Source organism: Juglans regia, chromosome 13 (genome assembly GCF_001411555.2).
Source record: "Juglans regia cultivar Chandler chromosome 13, Walnut 2.0, whole genome shotgun sequence".
NCBI lineage: Eukaryota > Viridiplantae > Streptophyta > Magnoliopsida > Fagales > Juglandaceae > Juglans > Juglans regia.
In genome coordinates, this window is record NC_049913.1 from 1,107,275 (window position 1) to 1,131,593 (window position 24,319).

The following is a 24,319-nucleotide window of genomic DNA, read 5'->3' on the forward strand; positions in this document are numbered from 1 at the left end:
CATGTGCCCTAAAATAGCTTCAGCACCAACTTCTGTACGTACCACTTGAAAATAAGCCCCGTCCGCGTTGATTTTTAGCACAGCTTTTTTCCTTCTAGATCTTGTAGCTTTCGATACTCTTCTGCCATCATTAGAGAGAGCTATATCAACAGAAGCATGTAGGAAAGGGGATTCGACCTTATCCCACCACGGAGATAAGACGGTCGATGCAGGGGCTACTTTTTTCATTCAAAGTACGTATAATTAATGCTTAACTCGTGGGCCGTGTTAGTTGTATTCACTTTTTAAAATTGGTAGCTAGCTTGATTAACAAAATGATAAAAGGTTCTGATGCAAATGTTAAAAATGTATACTCCTAATAACATGAGATGTGAAAGGAGCAAGCAAGCTGCAACCCACTTGGATCGGTCCGTTGTTGGCATGAAAACGACGAACAAAACAATTTTTAATAAGAAACACGCGGAGAAGCTTCGTCTTGCCGTTGGTCTCATATCGCAAAATTTTATTTGGTCTCAAAATTCGAACTCTCTAACCAGTAACCAGGCATGATTGCTGACGTTGCGGTCAGTCGACAGTTTATATATCACTGATTCACTTCTTTAACTATTAAAAAAATAAACTAAAATATAAAGAATAAAAATAGAGTAATGTTAAAGAGAAGTCACTATAGTAATACACACTTTGCACTCACTGTGTGGCTGCTTCTAGTTGTTTGTTCCCAACACTCACTTAAAAAGATGTGTGATTTAGATGATTCCATATCATGTATGTAAAATAAATACTCTTAATAATGACTTCTATTTATATTTATTTATAAAAATATAGCACAAACTTGAATTTTCATCTATTAAAACTCAGGCCGTACTCAAAGCCCAATAAAGAACCATCTATTGGCCCAGCTGGCTCGGAAGGCGTCGTCGACGTTTTTACGTTTCATTCCCATCTGAAGGCAACGGGGAGCGAGCTGTGAAAAAATCAGAGATCTTCGATCGAAGAAGAATTTGCGAAGTTGAGAACAAAGAAGGAGATGTTGCCCACGGTCTCGAGAGGGCGCTCGTCGTCTTCTGCATCTCGAGCTAACCCCATGTTTCCTCAGTACCTCCGCCGAATAGTCAAGGTTTCTCTCTCTAGTTTTTCTTTCGCGCAAAGGATCTGATTTCCATATCAATCTAATTTATAACTTATAATATGAATGCTCATCGTGTTCACGAACCCGATCTAGGAATAGCTCATACTCTGGAAAGCTGCCTCTCTTACCTATACTACTTGAACATTTTGTTTTTTGAAATGCTGTGTAATTTATTGTTCTGGAATTGGGGCTTGTCCTCAAGACCAATAGTCTCGAATTTTCTGAGAAGTTTAATGATTAGCTTCTTCGCTCGAATTGATGTAAATTCCCGTGATGGATGCTGATTCTGAGCAAGCAGTTCATCCACTGCTAAAGCTGCACAAGAGACTTTGGCTATTTAAGTGCTAGTAAATTTGATTAGGTGAATTTTTTGTATCTTTAGTTCTCATTGTCAATGCTATCTGCTAGTGCAAAGGTATTAAACTATAACATTTCGTAATTAAGTTATGATATCATTGAATATTGGACATTACCTCAGTAATGGTATTTTATTTTTTAACTGGATGGTTACCATAATTTGTTGGCTTTGTGATAAAACGTGATTTCTTTGGATCATTACACTAAGGTATATTAAATTACTTATTATTTTTTTTATTCAAGTTCCTTTACTATGCCTGTACCCCTTTAACCCCGCTTCATTGAAAACTCTTCTGGATTGTTGGTTATGAAAGAGTTACTTTTAGGGCATTCACAATCTGATTGAATTCATGCTCAACTTGCCTTTGATCATTCATATTTTAATCGTGTGTGTGTGTGTGTGTATTTCATGGATTTCTTTTTCCAATGACTGGTTCTTTGCAGTGGCAACAAATGGATGTTGAATATACCTTTTGGCAAATGCTTCACCTATGCACTTCGCCAAAAGTTGTGTAAGTATCCGCTAGCCTAACAGAATGTTGAAGTTGAGATTCTAGGTTTACGAAACAGAGGGAAAATAGAGATGAATTTGTTCTGTAAATTGAATCTCTCGTATTACAAGTAAAGCAAAAAGTAATTTACTGTACATAAAAGGTCTGACTTATATACATGGCTAGAGACTGTACACGTGTACACTACATAAGTATTAAGACTCCCCCTCAAGCTGGACTATACAAACTTAGGAGTCCCAGCTTGCCAACAAGAAAATTAAATCTGTCATGAGTGAGAGATTTAGTAAAAATGTCAGCTAACTGAAACTGTGTAGATACATGCAAAGTTTTAATAAAACCAGATTGAAGCATGTCTCGAACTAGATGGCAATCTATCTCAATATGCTTTGTTCGCTCATGAAAAACAGGGTTTTCAGCAATGTACAAAGCAGCCTTATTATCACAATACAACACAGCAGGAGATTTGACTGAGATTGGAAAGGCTTGAAGTAAAGTTGTAAGCCATTTGAGTTCACAACAAGTAGCAGCCATTGAACGATACTCGGCTTCAGCAGAAGAACGAGACACTGTCACTTGCTTCTTTGATTTCCAAGCAATAAGAGAATCACCAATGAAAATGCAAAATCCAGTAACTGATCTTCTAGTATCAGGGCAACTAGCCCAATCTGAATCACAAAAGGCTTTTAATTGAAGAGAAGATGAGCTGGAAAAGAAAAGACCTTGTCCAGGATTCAGCTTCACATATCTCAGTACCCTAGTTGCTGCATCAAGATGGGATTGACATGGCTGGTCTAAAAACTGACTTAGTGTATTTACAGCATAGGAAAGATCTGGCCGAGTTATTGTCAAGTAGATAAGACGACCAATAAGCCTTCTATAAGAACTAGGATCAGCCAACACATTATTATCTTCTTTGGACAGCTTGCATGTCTGATCCATAGGAGACTGAGCAGGTTTAGCAGCCAATAAACCTGAATCTGAGAGAAGTTCCAAAGCATATTTACGCTGACAAACAGATATACCAGTGGAACTTCTAGCAACTTCAAGTCCTAAAAAATATTTAAGATTCCCTAAATCCTTAAGCTTGAACTTAGAATCAAGGAAGGACTTGAGTGCAGAAACTGAAGAGGAGTCATTGCTAGCAATAACAATATCATCCACATAGACCAAGAGAGCCATAAAGGAAGAACCCGAGATCATAGTGAAGAGAGAATAGTCTGACTTTGATTGAACAAATCCATAAGCAATTAAGGTAGTGGAAAATTTGAAAAACCACTGCCTAGAAGCTTGTTTTAACCCATATAGAGACTTATTAAGCTTGCAAACCCGTGTATCATTAGGTTTGGCAAAACCAGGAGGCATCACCATATACACTTCTTCATGTAATTCTCCATGAAGAAATGCATTATTAACATCAAGCTGGTGCAAACACCAATTTTGAGAGGCAGCAAGAGCAATTAAACATCTAACAGTAGCGAGTTTAGCCACAGGGGAAAAAGTATCAAAATAATCAACCCCCTCTTGTTGAGTGTAACCCTTGGCTACTAACCGAGCCTTGTATCTCTCCAAAGTACCATCTGACCTAAGTTTGCACTTATAGACCCATTTACAACCAATAGGATGTTTTCCAAGAGGAAGTGTAGTTAAGGTCCAAGTGTTATTTGCTTCAAGAGCAGAAATCTCAGCTTGCATAGCTTCTTTCCAATGAGGAATTTTAATGGCTTGAGAAAATGATTTAGGCTCAGAATGAGATGAAGTAGCTAAAGTAAAAGCTAAATGAGATGGAGAAAGTTTAGAATAAGAGATAGAAGAAGAAAGAGGATATTTAATACCTTTTTGTGCAGAAACAGTACCATCATCCAGGGAAGATTGATGAAGTGGATGCTGAAATGAAGCTAAGTTACAATGATAATCTTGCAAGTATTGTGGTTGCTTATGAGACCTTGATGACCTTCGAATAGTATGGGATGGGGCTGGAATTTGAGGATCTGAGGAATTATGAATTTGAGGATCTGAGGAGTTATTTTGATGGGAATTAAAATCTGTAGATGGAGTAAAATCTGTAGAAACAGATAGAGGAAGGGAAAAAGAAATTGGAAGAACAGGATTAGGTATGGAAGGTTTAGAAAGAGCAGAAATAAATGAGAAATCTGAGATAGTGGATTGAAAAGGAAATGTGGTTTCATGAAAAATCACATCTCTGGAAATATGGACAGTATGGTGAAGAAGGCTATAAACTTTATAACCTTTTACACCAGTGGGATAACCAAGAAAGATGCAAGGCTTAGCTCTAGCATCAAACTTGGTTTTATGAGTAAGAACTGAAGCATAGCAGAGACAACCAAATGTTTTCAAGTATTGATAACTCGGTTTAACAGAGAATAAAATTTCATGAGGAGATTTGTGATGTGGTAACAAAGGTGTAGGGAGGATATTAATAAGATGGACTGCAGTTAGTATACTGTCACTCCAGAATTTTAATGGTAAAGAAGATTGAAACATGATAGCTCGAGCAATATTAAGAATATGCTGATGTTTTCTCTCTACAACAGCATTTTGCTGAGGAGAATAAGGACAACTCTTTTGATGTAAAACACCATGAGTACTAAAGAATTGTTTCATGTCAAACTCAGGTCCATTGTCAGATCTAAGAACCTTGATGGTGCATTGATATTGAGTTTGAACAAATTGGAAGAAGGATTGAATGTAATGTCTAGCTTCTGACTTAGACTTCATGAGATAAACCCATGTACATCGACTAAAATCATCCACTAGAGTGAGGAAATAACTGAAACCATTATATGAAGTTATTGAATAAGGCCCCCAAATATCACAATGCACCAAATCAAACATAGAAGAAGATGTTGAAGTACTAACAGGAAAAGGTAATCTTTTCTGTTTTGCAAGAGGGCAGATTTGACAAGAAGAGTGACTTGAAGCTGAAATGAAAGATTCCTTGGAAAATTCCTTAGGAAACTCATGAAGTAAAAATTTCATACGAGAATGAGATACATGTCCTAATCTACGATGCCATGTTTCAAAGGCATTATTATTAACAAGAGAACTGAAATTACAAGAAGAAAAACAAATTGAAGAGTCATCAAGAGTCTTTTGTGAACCGTGCAGTAAATGATAAAGGCCTCGAGTTTCTTTACCCACTCCAATCGTCTTCCAGCTGGAGAGGTCCTGTAGAAAACAGAAATGGTGAAGAAATATGAGACAACAAGGGATTTGAGAAACTAATTTGCTTACTGAAATGAGATTACAATGAAAGGAAGGAACATAGAGAACATCTTTAAGTAATAAAGATGTAGAGAGTTGAACATTGCCAATATGAGTGACTGGAACAAACTTACCATTTGGCAAATGAACTGAAATATTAATGGGAGAAGGAACAGAGGTAAACAAATGAAAGGAGCTGATCATATGATCAGTTGCACCGGTGTCAAAAATCCATGAATGAATAGAGGATTCCTTAGAAATATTTTTATTCACAGAATAGACAGATGAATATGAAGGAAGAGAGGAATTTTTACCAGAAAATGATGGAACATTGGAACTTGAAGTATTGTCAGATGATGAAACAATACCTACATGATTAGCAGATGGTTGATTTTGTGGATTAAAAGATGAATTATGAGAAAGAGATTGAGATTGAAGCATTGAGATAAGCTGTTGACACTGCTCCTGAGAAAAAGGTATGACTGGACCAAAACTAGGTGTAAGATCATTAGTGCAAACTTGATTGGCTGAAGAAGATCCAGATGCTTGTTTGTTCTTGGTGAATTTGAAGCCAGGTGGAAAGCCATGAATCCGATAACATTTCTCAACTGTGTGACCTTGAATCCCACAGTGGCTGCAATAAGGCTTGTCCTTGCGTGAATTGTTCTGTTTTCCGGTGAACTTGTGCTGAAATTTAACTGGTTGAGACTGAGTGACCATAGCAACAGGTTCAGAAGTAAAATTGCTAGGTAGAGATTGGCTGATCTGACGTTGTCTTTCCTCTTGAAGGACAAGTGAGAAAACTTTGTTAATGGGGGGGAGAGGATCAGATAACAAGATCTGACCTCGAATATGAGCAAAAGAGTCATTAAGACCCATTAGAAACTGTAAAACATATTCTTGATGATGAAACTCCACTACAGTTTTCATAGCACCACATGAACAGGTCGGTAGTGGACGATAATTCTGCATTTCATCCCATAGTGCCTTCAAATGAGTGAAATACACACTGACAGACAATTGTTCTTGAGTCAGACTAGAAATAGCCTTTCGGAGTTGAAAAATACGAGGGCCATTGCTATGAGAAAAACGTTCTTGAAGATCTTTCCATACATCAGCAGCAGATTCAATGAAAATAACACTAGCAGCAATATCTTTGCTCAGAGAATTCAAGATCCATGAAAGGACCATTGTATTACAACGAATCCAAGAATTGAAGAGAGGATTATCCTCAGAAGGTTTCAACAAATTACCATTGACAAAATCAAATTTATTTTTAGCAATCAAAGCCATAGTCATCGATCGATTCCATGTATGATAATTTTCATCAGAAAGGGGTAGAGAGACGAGTTGAGCACCTGGAGTATCACCATGGTGTAAAAAATATGAACTGGAGGCATCTTGATCTGGAGGAATAGGCGGAGCGGAAGATCCAGAATTCTCTCCTGATACCATAACAGAATGTTGAAGTTGAGATTCTAGGTTTACGAAACAGAGGGAAAATAGAGATGAATTTGTTCTGTAAATTGAATCTCTCGTATTACAAGTAAAGCAAAAAGTAATTTACTGTACATAAAAGGTCTGACTTATATACATGGCTAGAGACTGTACACGTGTACACTACATAAGTATTAAGATAGCCTTTGGCTTGTCATGGTCACCATCACCAATATTATTGTTTTTTTTCCTACTAGCACTAATATTCTTACTCTCTTTTGTATACTTCCTGTGTACATGGGCGTTGCCTAGTTTCATTCAATCAATAAAATTTCTTACTGATATATATAAAAAAAAAGTATTAATATTCTTACTACCAATAGTAGTTACCCACTCTACATTTGAGGGGACTTTTTTTAACCATGGACCAGATGCATTGAATTATGAATTATTTCTAATTACTGCAATTATATATTTTGCATGTGGAACATTGGAATGGATCTAGCTATCAGCACACTAAATATCACAAGCGTAAGTCCACTTTCCATTGTATTGTCATTTACTACTGTCATCTGGTTGGCGCTGTTGAATTTTTATCTGTTGTTACAATGAGATGATGACACGTGGCTGTTGTTTTTTGATTAGCAATGCTTTCAACTGCACTAACAGTTGCAATCATTGTATATTTTTATCTGGTGTTACAATGAGATAATGACACGTGGCTGTTGTTTTTTGATTAGCAATGCTTTCAGCTGCACTAACAGTTTGCAATCATTGTAGAAGATTGTCACCATCGGCTTACTAAGTATCATAGTCATACAAACAATGGTTTACAATTAAACTGGCATATAGTTGAAGACAATGAAAATCAGCTAAGACTAAGAGGAATTGTAATTCATTGTAATGGTGCTGCCTATAGGTTTTTAATATAAGTATCACCTGTATGAGTTCTGAAATAATGCTTATGGTCTGTCATATGACTCAAGTTAATGATCAAATAACTACTTTTGATGTAATGACAAAAGAAAACAAAAAAAAAGGTTAAATTATCCTTGCCAGGTTTAATAATGTTTGATTTTTTTATGTTTCAGCTAGATTATGTATTATATGTATTTGGTTTTTTAGAATGCCTGTCTACTCATTGTGTTGTAGGGTAGGACTAATGTTAAGTAAACATATGCTTATAAAGAAGAGACATTAAGAATTTTGTTAGTTGGCATTTACTTGCCGTAACGCCCCAATGGAAGGCCCAAATCACATGGCCTATACTCTAAAAGGACTTGTCAATTATACAATTGGAGCCCATTGGAACATTATAAAGAGGAAGAACTTCTCATTTTCATACAATGTGGGATCCCTTACCACCTACCCTTATCCTTATCATATTGGGTATCACACTTACTTTCTTAATTGTAGTGCCTATGGAGTTTGGACTTATTGAACGTGTGAGAGTATGAGTTTGCTGCTAATATTAGATGCAATTTAAAGTTTATTTTATTTTTTGTCTCAGAAACTAAAAATCAATGGGCACGTGACGATCCTGCTTTTGTTGTGATCTGCAGTCTTCTTTTGATGGTTGCAACCTTGGCTTATTGTGCTGCGTAAGTTTCTAGATACCCCCTCTTGATGGCTAGTGCTCTAATGCTGCTAATTAGTGACAGTTGTACAATTTTACAAAACCAATTTCGAAAACTTTGAGCTACTATTGCTCAGCTGACTGAGATCCTTTAATATAGATTGGATGCTGATTTTATGACCTGATGCTGCTTAGCTGCAAAACACATTTCAATTCTTGTTTTCCTGATTTTGGGATGAAAGCAACTGGTAGCCTTTCTTGCTATATGTATTTTTCTCTTATTTGATGAGGATGCCTAAGATTTTGTCTAATTTTAACTGGGGAGATTGTGGGGTAATGGCTATTCTATAATTTGGAGGAGCGGCCAGGAGAAAAGACAGAAGTGGATGAAAGCCTAGACAATCACACCTATGGTTTCCTAAGTAATTGCACTTTAGAATGAACACAATCACACACTTAAAAAAAATGTTAAATTTGTAAATAGCCAATATGGCATTGCGTAATTTCACATTACATGATTTCTAATCTAATTAATTTATTTGACTTATATGTTACTTTTAGCGTGTTCAATTGTGCATTATCAGTTCTTTTCCCTGTAATGATTGCGTCTTCCTATCTTCATTTCAGGTATGACCATAGTGCTGCACATGCTGTTTATGTAGTTATCTCAGTGTTGCTTTTCCATTTTATAATAACTGGGGCTGTTATGGCTACGTGTTATTGGTAAGAGCAACTTCATGCTAACCATTAAATGATGTTTGTCTAGTTGTCTATCATTTGGTATTTTTTTTTTTATGCCAGCATTTGTGGAGTTGCCTACCATGTCAACCTTTCTAAGCTTGATAATTTCTGAAGCATGATTTACAACCACAGTAGTGGCTGGTGGTTCACAATTTGCTAAGATTTGTATCATCTATTTCTTGACAACAATTATATTTGTGGTAAAGACTTCATTTTCAAAATTAAGTTTGGAATTTGAGGTCACTTGCTTGGGCACCAATAGCATGAACACCTGATTTTCTATTTACATTGTTCAAAATCATGGTAGGTGTGTGTCTGGAATGTACATTGCTACAAGGATGGACGAACTATTCTTTGTGTGGAAGATGGTTCCTATTTGCCTCATATGGTGGATTTGGAAGGAAAATAATTATAGAATCTTACTTTTACTTATCAAAAAGAAGAAAAAAAAAAAAAAAAAAAAAAGATAGAATTTTTGAGGATTGTGAAAGTACATTGGAGGAGCTCAAAATTTTATTTTATTTTATTTTATCAATACTCTTTTATCTTTGACTGCCTCCATGGACTTTAGTTGGCTTAATTTGCTTGATTTTCTTTTATCGTTGTCTTCATCTTGCTAGGCATTTCTTTTGTATACTTTGTTTTTCTTTTAAGAAGAGGACATTATTCCAATTTTATTAAAAACACCCTCGCTTGTGGAGGAAGAATACCAGAGTCAATTTTTTTTTTCTTTTGTATGCTTCATGTATACTTGAGTTGTACCTTTTTCACTTATTAATAAAGGATTAATTATTACTTATAAAAAAAGGGACCTTGACTTGCTGCTGTTGTGTTCACACAGATCCCTCAATGGGACCCACAGCACTTACGGTCCAGTTCGCTGCTTTAATTGCAGAGGCTATGGTCCCTGGCCATTGATGTAGCCTGGAGTCTTAACAGCTTCTCTTTTATGAAACTCCTATTGTGAAATTGTTCATTAGAGTAAGAAAACAATAAAATGAAATGTTGTTTGCATGCTAAGCAATAATGTGGGGGACTCCTAATATGTTTTGCAATCTATGTTGATTAAATGAAAACTGTTGGCACGAAAAGGTCTAATGCCACCCATGATATAATTACTTGAACTTGACTTGAAATCAAAGATAATGAGTTTCTTCTAGTGTTTGATTTTAACCTTGATATCTTCAACTGAATTCTGTCTTAATGCCACCTAAATTAGGTCAGATCTGTGAACCCTTATCTACTAATTGGGATCGGTCAAATGTATTCTTATTCACGAATCTATTTAGGGATAACAATCCCTATAAGCTCCTTATAGATAGAACTGATGTTGTACAGTAAACAGTATATAAGAAGTTTGCATTTCTCAATGTCCATGCAGGTTCCTGACCAATTCTTACCTTCGGGAAGAGGCTCCCTCCAACAGTCATGTTGTTGAGCAACGAGTTGAATGGCAAGTCTGGAAAATCTTGCTTCCTACTTCATTATTATTGAATTCAATTCAACTCGGGAACATAAATCATCAAATTTATATCTTCGCATGTTCATCGTTTGTGTTTTGATAACGTTTATTATTATTTTCTTGCAACGTAATGTTGTATTAAGTTTACTTATAAAAAAAAAAAAAAAAACCATAGTGTTGTAGTAAGTGCTTTTCCATTGTATTCTCTCATTTTTTCAAGTTCTTTTTTGTTTTATTGTCTATTCACAATCTAATGAGTTGAATGGTGCTGAATTTTTCCTTGAAGGCTGTACGCTTTTGATGTTCATTGCAACTCTTTCTTCCCAATGTTTGTTCTGCTTTATGGTAACAGCTCTTTTACCATGTGTGGGTGTATCCACAGTTTTAGATTCAACATCAATTAATGGCCCTTACTAATGTATCGTATTCATGGCAGTCATACATTACTTTCTGTCACCGATTTTGGTAGCCCATGGTTTCATTCCTGTATTGCTGTCAAACTTCCTTTTCATGGTGGCGGCTTCATACTACCATTATCTTAACTTTCTAGGTTATGATGGTAAGCTACATGGTTTGTCTTTGCCATTTGCTCCAATCCTTCATTACTTTTTATTTTTTATGAGAAGGGAAGGGTCAGGGGACTAAATTCAGAATATCTGGGTTTAGATAACTTACTATCATCACTGTTATGAACATACTGTCACAGCATTGGTTCTTTTCTCATTTTATCGAAATGAAATTTATTGGGCATGGCTACAAACAAGCCTTGTGGTTTTGATCCTCAAATTGGTACAGTTCTTGTGGAGTGAAAAGAAAATTTTGTTTTCTTATCCAAAAAAAGAAAAAAAGAACAGAAAACTTTGTTGTCTGAAAAATGTAAAGCACTGGTTGGCTGAACACACGTGCACACATATATTTATGTGGTATAGATGGCAATTGTTGCATTATTCTGTGTATATAGTTCTGGATGACAGCATACATTTTGATGCATATGTGGAGTTCATTCATCAGGGATGACTTACTAAACCAAATTTGGCTTCATGGCATAACTAGATTTAAACAACTGTAAAAGTTAAATGTACCCGTTGCCAAAACAGGGTGCTGCCAAGTTTTTGTGGGCTGTTTATTTCATTCTGGAAACAAAACCAATTTATTTGAACCTTTTTTGTGGCTGAAATTTGTGTCATTAAATTCTGTATCTGGATATGGCATTCAATTGCAAACTCGGCTGCATGATTGTCTTCATTAACTGACATATGATGGGCATTTTGCAGTATTGCCCTTTCTGGAGAGGACCACTTTCTTTCTATATCCAATTGGTGCTGTTATCGTCCTTTCCCCTATTTGTAAGTGTTGGAATGTGACCCTTGATTGTGTTTCCCATTGATTCTGTTTCAGTGCTAATTCAAGTCGTTTTAAAAATTGCAGTGATTTTGAGTGGCTTCAATCCTTCAAGATATTTTATGAACTTATACTTCAGTCAACGGTTATGATTCATGAAGGCTGACTCTTAGGTAGCAATAGATATAATTTGCTTTGGGGACTACTATAGTTCAGGGATTGCATCAAGACAAGAAGGCTTAGATGAATGATTTGATTGTTTCACGGATACGTGAAGGGAAAAACAGCTCCACCACATGTAACCACTGTTGCAGCTTTCCTTTCTGGGCATCTTACCGCCGCATGAAGCAAGTTGGAACCAAGCAAAGACAGGAAAGCTGGGTTGTATATCTAGTGATTGGGAATATTGGTCATGGATCTGTTGAATTTATTGATTTTTTTCCCCCTTCTTGTCACATATGTGTTTTCCATCGACAGAGATTTCCAAAACTCAAAGTTCGCTTTTTTACATATTTTCAGGAGTGTCTTCTTCTTCAACCTAGTATTTAGTAAGCATTACTAGGCCAGTACCAGCAACTACACATGGTGACTGGGTGGTAAACTTTCACTTTTTGATGGAGGTTGAAAACAAGCTCCGAAAAGCTTGTGCATTAGCAAACAATACATTTATTCTCGAAAATCTGTATTTCTCCTAGCTTCTTGCAGTTCCATCGCCCAACTCCCCAGAGTCTTGAATTCGAGTTAATGTTTGAAAGGAGAGGTGACGAAATTTGTAATCGCTCAAGGCCCATTTGGAACTTGGAACTAGTTCAAGTTAATTTTAAATTGAGTTTAACATCTAAATATCTAATTCTCAAATTATTAAATTCATCTCAACTTAAAAATTTCTTTACATGTGAGATCTACAATTTTTTTTAACTCAACACTTCTTTACACGCGTGATCCATAATTTTTTTAAACTTTTCATAAATACATTTGAACTTATTTTAACATCCAAGATTTCAAACACATATGAACTCATTTGGGTCTCATAAAACTCATTACTATTTATAAAGAATTCAATTCATCTCAACTCAACTCAGCATCTTAATGGGGTCTCAGGATGCATACCAATTTTCCTTTATTGAGCTCGACGCTTGAAGCACTTCAAGTTATTGATTGTACATAAAGATTTTCTCAATATACGGCTTTTTTTTTATAAGAAGATTAACAATTATTGGTAGTTGTCGGGATAAATTTTAGAAAAATTATATTTATCATTTCTATATTATATATTTGTTTTATTTTTTTCCTGCTAGATATGTGGTGTATGAATGATGAACAGAAAAAAGAAGAATTTAATTAATTTAGTAGGAATATAAAAATAATAATAATAATAAATCGAGGGGGTGTGCTGTGTAAACTGGTGAATAGCAAAAGTCTAGGCGCGGTTTGAATTCGAAGGTGACTTCAGGAAATCTCAACTCATTTCGTATGAAAAACTCTTCTTTGTTTTGATGTGTTCTCATATAAGACAAAATGCTTATTGACCGTTACTTTTTACTTTTCTAAGGACTGTTTCCATTACATGGGTGTAATGAAGGCTCCAAAAACCCTTACCCACCCTTTCACCCAGCCCCTTCACGCACCCCTCATCTCGACGCAGAGCTCGTCACTGTGGGCAGACCCATCTCCTGCTGTCATTGACGCCATACCTCACCAGTTCAGCCCACTTCACGGCATGGGCGAATGGGCATCTCATCTGCAATTTCGGAAACGCACGAATTGGAAGGCAGCCTGAGGTAATGGAAGCATCTCAAGACCCATGGCGAAGGCAACCCAGGTCCGTTGATCGCGTGAGAGATACCATCTCCACCAATCGAGTTGGGTTTCATCTACTGCCTGGTAACCTTACCACATCACGTCCCCCTTCCTTTTACAAAGATTCCCCTACCCCCTGACCTAAAGGCTGTGAACACACGTTTAGGGTTTTGACCATAGATTAGCATTTAACAGTGTAGAAATATTTTATTTCCGTAGCCCCTTACATGACAAATTCACAAATCACCTACACAAATGAAACCCACCATTCTAAAAGTCTACAAACATCACACCTCAAGAAGTCGATCCTACCATAAACACCCACGGGATATTTCTATCACCACCACGGCTCCAAGAACACGGTCCTTCCAAGTATGTGAATCTAACTCATCTCAAATCATTTTTAGCTGTTATTCATGCAATGCACAAATTTCAGTCGGCGTGACTCTAGTTGAGAGATGAATTTCACCTAAAATTTTTTATTGTAGTGGTTACTGACCAAGATAAATGTATATCCATATTATGCAAGCTGTGCTCATGAGCACAACAATGCTAAGTTTCATGTTATTTTAATTTTCATTTGTAATGGTCAGCTATTTAGAAAATATTTATGCTATTTATCCATTTTATTTCTTTAGATGTTAAGGTTTGAAATTGCATAATGAGATTATTTAACAATGCATAATCCTATGATGTTTATTGTTTGCCGTGCATGTGGGTTTTTCTTTTGGGTTTGCATACTTGAATGTGGTAGTTTGCTTGGGGCCTCATTTCATTGTTTCAAAAATGAAATTCTTGTTCTGTGTTTTGTTTTTGTTTTTGGTATGCATACTTGAATGTGGTAGTGGGGTGTTTTGATTTTGATTTTTTGTTTTGCTATTGCCGTGCATGTGGTTTTTTTTTTTTTTTGGGTTTGCATACTTAAATGTGGTAGTTTGCTTGGGGCTTCATTTCATTGTTTCAAAAATGAAATTCTTGTTCTGTGTTTTGTTTTTGTTTTTAGTATGCATACTTGAATGTGGTAGTGGGCTGTTTTGATTTTGATTTTTTGTTCTGCTACTGTCGTGCATGTGGTTTTTTTTTTTTTTGGGTTTGCATACTTGAATGTGGTAGTTTGCTTGGGGCCTCATTTCATTGTTTCAAAAATGAAATTCTTGTTCTGTGTTTTGTTTTTATTTTTGGTATGCATACTTGAATGTGGTAGTGGGGTGTTTTGATTTTGATTTTTTGTTTTGTTACTGTAGTGCATGTGTTTTTTTTTTTTTTTTTTTGGGTTTGCATACTTGAATGTGGTAGTTTGCTTGGGGCCTCATTTCATTGTTTCAAAAATAAAATTCTTGTTTTGTGTTTTGTTTTTGTTTTTGGTATGCATACTTGAATGTGGTAGTGGAGTGTTTTGATTTTTATTTTCTGTTATGCTATTGTAGTGTATTTATATATAACAAAGTTTAATTTTGTTAATAAACTTTCGTCTTCCCTGTTCTTCTAGTGATACTCCTTACGCTCATCTTTGGGAATGGTTGGTAAGGGTCTGATTTTTTTTATTGTTAATGGGTAACATGACATTATTATCTAGTCAATTCGGTGTTTCCATGTACTCAGGGATTTATGCCCCTATCCTAGATTCCCAGAGATATATCATAGAAATGACTGTTAGGGTCAGCGGGGATTTAGGGGGTATAAGGATTATTTTAATCATCGTCATTCATGCATTCACGTAATATAACGTACATTTGGAGTCTTGAAATCACAATTTAGAATTTTGACTCATGCCTGCGTATAAAGTTGGGAGGCAAGAAGATCTGATCATTGTATGTTGTACATTACACAATTTTATTAGAATGACGACACCGAACAACTGGTTGTTCGAGGACTGGAGAAATAAGGAGCTCAGTCCAAGTAGTCATGCATATAGTGACGCCGCAGCTTTAGCACGTCATCCTGACATGACCGTTGAATTAGCCCGAACTATAGCTGCAATTAGGGATGACATTGCGATTCCTATGTGGGAAGTCAGGGGTGGTCATTGATATGTATATAATAAATATTGAGATTATAAAGGTGTAGTTAGAGATTCAAATGTATTACAAATTTAATTTTGATGTGGCAATAGATTACTTATTTACAGACATGGGGAAGTTTGTAGCAAATTTCTTTAGAAAATATGGTTGCTAATTTTATGAGGTCTATACATAAATTTAGTTTAATAAATGATTGGTCGATATGTAATTTTTATACTACTAAAATTATAAAATAAAGTGATTTTATAATTTAATGATGTTATTTTTCTAATTTATTATTATTGACTATAATCGAAACTAATTGGGGCTAGGCAAAATGATCATTAGTACTTGAAAATGGAAAATCATTTTAAGCACAATTATTTATAAAAAATTATTTTATATATATTAGTATTATTTAATGATTTTGGAAACAATTAAAAAATCATTTTTAAAACAATTTTTATTAATCATTTTTAATTTGATATTTTAAAAAAAAATCCGTTAAAAAAAATTGCAATCCGCAAAATATTATTATTCACTATATTTAAAAAAATAAAAATTGGGTAGGTAATTTATAAATTATTATTACTTAAGGAATAAATGTATTTATAAATAAAATAAAATTATTAAAAATACTATGTAATAATTTGTGAAATCCACATCTATCTCATCTCTAAAAAGTTAAAACCATTTCAACTCACTCACAATCCAAACATAAAAAACTATTTTATCTCAACTCATATCACTATTATTCACAACTCATCTCAACCCATATTCAGATCGACTCTTTTAACTGATCATATCATGTTTCAAGGCCGTGAAGGCCGTGAAGTCTAATTTCCCAAAAAAAGGAGGGTGATTAAACTTCAAGAATCAAGTCTAATTTCCCAATCAAGTCTATTGAGGTAGGGCTTTACCTTTTTTTCTTTTTGGACTGAATAACCATATTATCTGCGAAAGTTGTTGGAGGACATGAAATCCATCCTCATTAAGTCGAACAAACGTAGAAGGCAAGGAATTCTCTCATTGCTACCGCATAAACTTGGAAGTGTATAGAGAGGTTGGTGACGATGAAATTACTCGGTCACTGAACTGCTTTACTTTGAAGGGAAGGCTTCCTCATATATATATATATATATATATATATATATATATATATATATATATATATATTTTCCGACATAACGAACAACGACCTCGACTCTTTAGCTCTACCTATAGAATAATGCTACTTGTCCCAACAAATGGGTCCTGACAAAATTTTATTTTGTTTTTCTATTTAATAATTAAGAAAATAATTTTAAATAATATTGTAATTTTTTTTAAATGTGTAAGGGTATAAAAAAAAAAAAACCAAATAATAAGACTCATCCTCGAGCTACATCCTTGGTGGGCGTAGCACCACTCTTACTTATAACCGTCACTGATTTTTAATTTTTTATAGGACATATCTAAATACTAAAAAGAAGCCATTTGTGTAAGAAATTAGTAAATTACGTACCCTCTTTCAAAAAAAAAAAAAAAAAAACGAAGAGTAAATTACGTAGACAATCTATTTTCATGGCAATTTCTATTGGAGTATACTCTTTTATCACTACGAGTACGTAGAGCACTCTCATTGGATTAGCTAAATTAAAGTACATTTTTTATGAATGTAAGATGAATTTAGTATTTAACTATTTGATTCACATAAGTTTCTACATTAGAATAACTATTTTTTCATTATATGACAATAAAATAATATAAGATGAATTTAACTTTGACTATTTACATCAAATCTCCAAATTAGATTATCCATTTATTCATTATATAGTAATGAGTAATTAATAATTTTTTAATTTTTTTAATTATGAATTTATTTTATTTTATTTTATTTTACTATTCATAATATTATATATTAATTAATAATTGTATTCTAATTATATTTTTTCAATTTTCATTTAAAATGGAGAAAGAAATAATTGATATTAAAAGGAGAGAGAAAGAAATAATATAAAAAAGATTTGATGAATGAATAGTGTGCTCCAAATTTGAAAATTAGTTTAGACTTTACTGTAGCTATATTCCAAATAGCTAATTCAATGTGAGGGATTTTATGACCTAATAGTTAAATTCTCATTGGATTAGCTTTTAGCTAATCCAATGAGAATAAAAGCTAATCCAATGAGAATGCTCTAATACTACAATAGGTATCCACGTGACATGGCAGGCATATTCAAACCTATTGGACTATGCTCTTTTAACACTACGTAAGAAATCCTCCTCAGAGACGTTGATAAATCACAGGAAAGTCACCAGGTTAACCGGAAAGGACAGCAACAGTGAGATTTCTTTTCCTCTCAAGTTTGGCAACTCTCATTGTCATTACATAACCCCATGACCAACAATTAATACACCCAGCACCACATATTGCACTTAGTTCACGAATTCCAAACACAAACATCAATCAATTTCATTCTTTAATACAACACGACCTCTGCTTGTTATTAGTGGGAAAACATTGAACGTTTGGTGGCAAACATTGACGTTTATCGATATCTTAAACAGTATAGGATTTTGCTTTTCTTAAAGGTGTCGTGACATTTCACTGATTAAGGTTACTTCCAGCAACATCCACAACGAATCTGTACCTAACATCATTCTTCTCCAACCTTTCAATGGCTTGGTTGACGTAATCCATCTTCACGACTTCAATCATGGAATTCAGCCCCTTCTCTTTGCAGAACTCAAGCATCTCCTCTGTTTCCTTCATGCTCCCTACGAAGCTCCCTGTGATCGACTTCCTCCCTGTGGAAGAAGAAAAGGCAGGGCACCCGCAATTAGAAATCACGAGTGAGATTTTCGGTCTCTTTCTACGATTTAAACATCAGAAAATTTAAACGTTCCAACATAATTTTACCAACCAAACAAAGCATTTACCATAAACGTTACCCGCAAAAATTTTCAATCTTCGCTTAAAATCTCCAATTATAGACCAATAACATACTACTGACAATCCAAACCCACAGACTTCAGTTGAGAGAGAGAGAGAGAGAGGCTCACCAAGCATAACGACGGGGGAGAGAAACTGCAGAGGAGTGTTAATAACACCCATCAAGATTAGCTTGCCATCCAGCTTCAACAAAGAAAGGTAAGGCTCAAGAGGGTGAAACACAGGCACAGTATCAATAATATAATCCAGCGAGTCAGCCGCTTCCTGCATCCGACTTGAGTCGGAGCTGACCAGGTACTCGTCAGCCCCAAGATGCTCCAAAGCTTCTTCTCTCTTCTTGTTCGAAGAGCTTATCACAGTCACATGGTGCCCCATGGCTTTGGCTATCATCACCCCCATGTGTCCCACTCCTCCAAGTCCCAAAATCCCTCCTCTCAATCCACTCTGCTTCAACCCAAAATGATTCAGTGGACTGTAAACTGTCACCCCCGCACACAACAGAGGCGCCGCCTGTTCTGGTTCCAATCCATCTGGTATCTTCACCACAAATCTATACAAACGAAACGAAAGCGAGTTAAAATTCTTTCAAATACTCAAAGGATCATATATTTACTACTGTTCTTTCATTGTGATAAAAAAACCGGTTTTGAACTCATTTAACTATAAAGTTGCTCATTTTGAAGCCCAGGCATGGATGTAGATTGTTTGTTGCTCATGGCCAGAAATATAATTCATATTGAAGAATTCTCTCTCGTTGTGAAAAAAATGACCGACTAAATTTCAGGGGCGCCGAACCCTCTTTAACACGATGGTGTTCAAGAGTAAGCATTTTGAAGGATTTGATTTTATATTGTTAGGGTATAAGATAAATATGATAAAAAGTTTTGATTTTGTTGTTACTTTTGTTCGACCACCATGGCGCCGGCAAAGCCGCCTTGGGTGGGTTTTCCGTCGGTGTAAACGTCGTTGTAGGACCAGATTTTCTTGTTGCAGTATTGCTCGACATCCGCTTTGCATGGGCGGCAGTTTCTGCAGCATCCAACGATGGCTCCGACTCCCACGGTGTCCCCAACTTTGAATTTGGTCACAGCCGATCCCACCTCCAACACCTCACCAACCACTTCGTGGCTGTTTCAGAGTAATGGTTACAATCAGAGAGAGAGAGAGAGAGAGGGAGAGAGATAATTGTGTACTAACACTAAAGATAGATATAATGGGGAAGGTAAAAAAGAAGTTAGGGTGTATGTAGTGAGTGTACCCAGGAACCATGGGATAGTTGGACATGCCAAGATCATTCTTGATCTGATGAACATCAGAGTGGCAAACTCCACAGCAGAGGACTTTGATGTAAACATCTTCCGGGCCTGTGTTTCTGAAAGAGTTTTTGTTTTTGAAAGAAACCCAAATCAGAGTACTACATGGAATGAGTCCCAAAAGTTATAGAAAAGAAATTCAAAGATGGAATTGAGTCATTGAAATGGTAACCTGAGAGTGTAGGTATAAGGTGAAAGAATCCCAGAAGGGTCTCTGGCTGCCCATCCTGTTGTTGTTCTTTCTGCTTCAAGGCTACCCATTTTCCTTTCAGAACACAAATGAGAGAGAATAGTCACCGGGTAGTCCGAGTGAGAATGAGTGGGAAAAAGTGTGGGGAAACCAGAGCGGCATATGTGCGTTTATATGCTCAAGTGAGATCGGACAAAATGAAAGCAAAAGACGAGACAGCTGGACGACTCAGCAGTGGTGGGGTTATCTCCCAATAAATTAAGAACTTAGAGGATGCGGTAGGTGAAGTATGGATGTATGGGAGGTGGGATCCACTGCTTCCTGAACCACACCATTACTCCAAGATCTCCATCCACACAAATAAATGGGTCCCATTAATTGCCTTCCCACCAATCACATCCGAAAACAAAACTGACTTTTATGCATGTTGACTTAGTCTTTCTATAAAAGAAAATAATTCTTGTAAGCGAGTTTGCGCACCTGAACCTTTTCTTTTCTCAATATTTTTTTTTCAATAAAAAAATATGCGATTTAACGTGCTAAACTGCTTATACTTACACCTTTTATTCTCTCAAAAATGTTTTCTGATATTTTTCTTTTTAATAAAAAAAAAATTATGTCAACATTATTATACAATTTGGTGCGCCAAACGCTCCTCTGTAAAATGTGTGGGAGGATGATAAATTTATAGTCAATCTGGAACCGAATTTGATTGAAATTAGCGTTCTGCACTACTAATCCATATCTATTATGATAATAGTATTATCTACCCTGATGCCGTCATGCAAATGTCTTCTCATTATTTTACGACGTGATATTAAATAATTAAAAATAATTTATTATATATATATATATATTTAGGATAACGCTACTGGAACCCAAAAAATGGATTGAGAGAATAGACTAAATACTATAGAGTCCGTTTGGATTTAAAGGTAAGATAAAAATATCTCATTTCATCTCATATAATTTTAATTAAAAATTTTACTAGTATTTATGAATCTATTTTTTATTTAAGTTTTGTTTTATTTTTAATCATTTTTTATACTTCTTTAAATATTTTTAAAAAATAAAAATATATAAATTTACTAATAATTATTTCATTAATTATTAAATAAAAATAATAAATAAATAAAAACTACAATCAATCAAAAATTTCGATCTATTTTTTCGGTTCAAGAAGCATTTTTCCTAAACCATGAAAGGCATCCCATGCAGCACACGATCAAACTATGTCGCATCCACAAAGTTTCCTTACTTTTCTTTCTATTTTTATTTAAAAATAAAAGTTGGGGAACTGTCTGACTGCTCCCCTCATTAAGCAACCCTTCATGTAAATACTTCATAACATTGTAATCTGTACTTGCATAACACCTGATTGGAGACCCATACAACCCCCTCCCTCACTCCTTCGTCTTCAAGGAGACCTCAACCCAAATGAAATCCCATCTCTCTCTCTCTCATCTTCTTCTCCCTCCTCCCGAATGCCTCTTGTGTGCCCCTCTCTCTTGCGAATAATTCGCTCTCATTTTCTTAATTGTCCTTTATATACTCCATGGCTCAAGACCTATTTCTCCTCTATTAAAATCCTTCACCCAGAATTATTGTGATGCATATGAACGGTCGAAAAGTAAAAAGAAAATGAAAAGATTAAAGGCAACAGTGAATGAAGAAAGTAAAGAAAGAGTGAATTTATATACATTTACTGGAGCATTTAATGTAAAGAAAGGTGAAAGAAAATAGAATTGCTTGCACACATGCATGTATAGTTGTAGTGAAGAGGCCGCCATTCTCTTACAGCTGCAGTGATGCCTTCTAGTGGAGATTGTCGTGATAAATCTTCTACTGATTTGGTTCAAGCGGAAAGTAAAGTAAGAATGTGAATATGCGGAAAGCAGAAGAGATGAGAGGGCGTTAGACGGAGTGGGTCACTGGAGAAGAATGAGAGATACACAGAGTGGGTGGAGACGAAGTACGAAAGCAGCCGTGCGAGAGGGGGGTTCCTTGCCGAGAGTGGGTCGTGTGAGTCTTAGAGAGGGGTGCTGGAGAGACGAAATGAAGAAGAACTTGGTCTTGCGTGTAGTGATTCTGTGTGGTGAGGTCTAATTAATCTATTATATTTTTTCTTACGTGTAATCGTCTCAATAGAGGGCTGTTCTTCTACCTTTAATTGCCCGACCGTCCTGTAATGTTTCTCTTATTTAAAATAGGAGTTTCTATATAGTCCACAACAAGTTTTGAGGTATTCGAATTCGACCAATAGGACAAGACAAAAAATGGAAATAGATGCCAGAGAATTATTAATTTAGACAGTGAGATGAAATGATTTTAGATAAATGTTAAAAGTTAAATAAAATATTATTTTTTAATATTATTATTATTTTAAAATTTAAAAAAATTAAATTATTTATTATATTTTTTATAAAAATTTTAAAAAAATATAATAATAAAATAAAATAAAATAAAATCATTTCTATATCCAAACAAACCTTTCTCGACAGTGCAAGCGTCGTTGTTATTATATTTTGGATAAATTTTAAAAAAGTTATAATCATACCACTCTCCAACTCTATCGACAGGGCTGGCGTCGTTGTTGTTTGGGCAAGTAAAACTACCGAGGTTTTAATAATTAATACTCCAGCTATCCAAATTTGTCATTTTTATTATGTTTTTTTTCCCCAAAACAAGTCCACCTTAACAGAAAATTAGGAGAGAAAGCTACGTAGTGGGTGAGCGTTGTTTATTTCTAATATATAAAAAACTTTATCATGAGCATCAACTACGTACCTAATTAATCACGAATTCCACGTACCACAGATAGAGACTGCAGGCAGTAGTATTTTTTAATTGAATTTTTATTCTCACACAATATATATATTTTTTTAAATTAATTAATTTCTTCTATTTACAATTCATATACCATCCATTTAGTAAGAAAAAAATTAAAAAAAAAAAAAATAAAAATATGTATAATATGATGTGAGGATGATGAATAAATTTTTCTTTTAATAAATAATTTACGGCTTTCTAATTTAAAATGAGATGAGATAGATTATAAGAAATTTTCAATCCAAAACTAACCTTAACCAGTAGTAGTTCAAAACGTCACGCCTTGATGTAACCTTCACTCCTAACAGTACTACGATATAGATCCAAATAGGTGAGAGAAATTTTAGAAGTTTGGAAGTCGTTGTTTTTGGTGTTCAAGAACATGTAAATTTAAGACCGATTTGCAGGTACGTTTGGAAACATATTTCATCCAATCCCATCTCATTTATCTTATTTTATTTTATTTTTAAATATTATTTAAATACAAACACTTTTAAATTAATCATTTCAATTTTTTCAAATTAATATTATAATTTTCTCAAATTTTTAAATAAAAAAAAATCAATTTTTTTAAATCTTAAAATAAAAATTATATTTTAACAATATTTTAATTTTATAATATTTTTATTTAACTTTTTCTTTCTCATTTTTTAAAATCTAATAAATACTTAATTTAAAATATCTTATCACTATTTATAAACTATTTTATTATTAATTACAAAATTTTGATTTCATCTTAGTATTTATCCCCTTATGTATAGGATAAGGGGTTTAGGCTGATGTCTTACCTAATAAGCTGTCTTATCAGCAAGAGATGATGCAAACTTTATTGTCAAGGAGCTAAGGAGGATTGCATTGTAGAATTATGTTATATATAATTATTTTTGTATATATTTCATTGATGTAATTTGTTAAAATAATTATTTTATATTGAAAAAAAGACATAGCTAATTATATTAGTGAAGTATTTAAAAAAATAAATAAAAATGACTGTATATAAAATTTTTGTTGCAAGAAACTCAGATGATGGAGGCCATAATCTTTGGACACGTCGTCCTTCATACCATTCTATAACCACGCAAGACGTTGTGCATAACCCATAAATCCCTCCCTAATTTTGCGCGTAGAAAATGACTAGGATTGCGCCAAAGATAAATTATGTATATCTTCTCGTTATGTCAATAAAATAGTTACAAATTAAGGACAGGCTAATGCAAAATCATATTTAATGTAATGGTTTAAATACATGCAGCTGTTGAACTACGTCTTCCAGAATACGTATGAGGTCAACGCAACATTTCATTTTTATAAATTAAAATTGTTAAGGTTGTCAAGATTGACGTGAGTACGTACGTACAAGTGTAATAAATTACACACAACATATTATACTAGACTATACTTTATTTTATTTTATTTTTAATTTTTTTAAAACTTTGTTTTAGTTTTTATTTTTTTTAAACTAATTGAATTCTTCT

General features: G+C 34.6%; 2 protein-coding genes across 2 annotated transcripts; one reads left to right on the forward strand and one right to left on the reverse strand.

Annotated features, from left to right (window-relative positions):
• The first annotated feature begins 877 nt into the window (after window positions 1-877).
• On the forward strand, window positions 878-12,289 carry LOC108996353 (protein unc-50 homolog). The gene is made up of 10 exons (XM_018972210.2): window positions 878-1,117; window positions 1,931-1,998; window positions 7,163-7,188; window positions 8,168-8,258; window positions 8,861-8,956; window positions 10,356-10,427; window positions 10,723-10,781; window positions 10,873-10,995; window positions 11,711-11,782; window positions 11,865-12,289. The coding sequence occupies exons 1-10, from the start codon at window positions 1,028-1,030 to the stop codon at window positions 11,927-11,929; spliced, it is 762 nt and encodes a 253-aa protein (XP_018827755.1). The 5' UTR covers window positions 878-1,027; the 3' UTR covers window positions 11,930-12,289.
• A 5,590-nt stretch (window positions 12,290-17,879) lies between these two features.
• LOC108996320 (cinnamyl alcohol dehydrogenase 1) lies at window positions 17,880-20,240 on the reverse strand. The gene is made up of 5 exons (XM_018972154.2): window positions 19,998-20,240; window positions 19,771-19,884; window positions 19,413-19,640; window positions 18,623-19,062; window positions 17,880-18,367 (listed from the first exon to the last, which is right to left on the reverse strand). The coding sequence occupies exons 1-5, from the start codon at window positions 20,084-20,086 to the stop codon at window positions 18,165-18,167; spliced, it is 1,074 nt and encodes a 357-aa protein (XP_018827699.1). The 5' UTR covers window positions 20,087-20,240; the 3' UTR covers window positions 17,880-18,164.
• Between the last annotated feature and the right edge of the window lie 4,079 nt (window positions 20,241-24,319).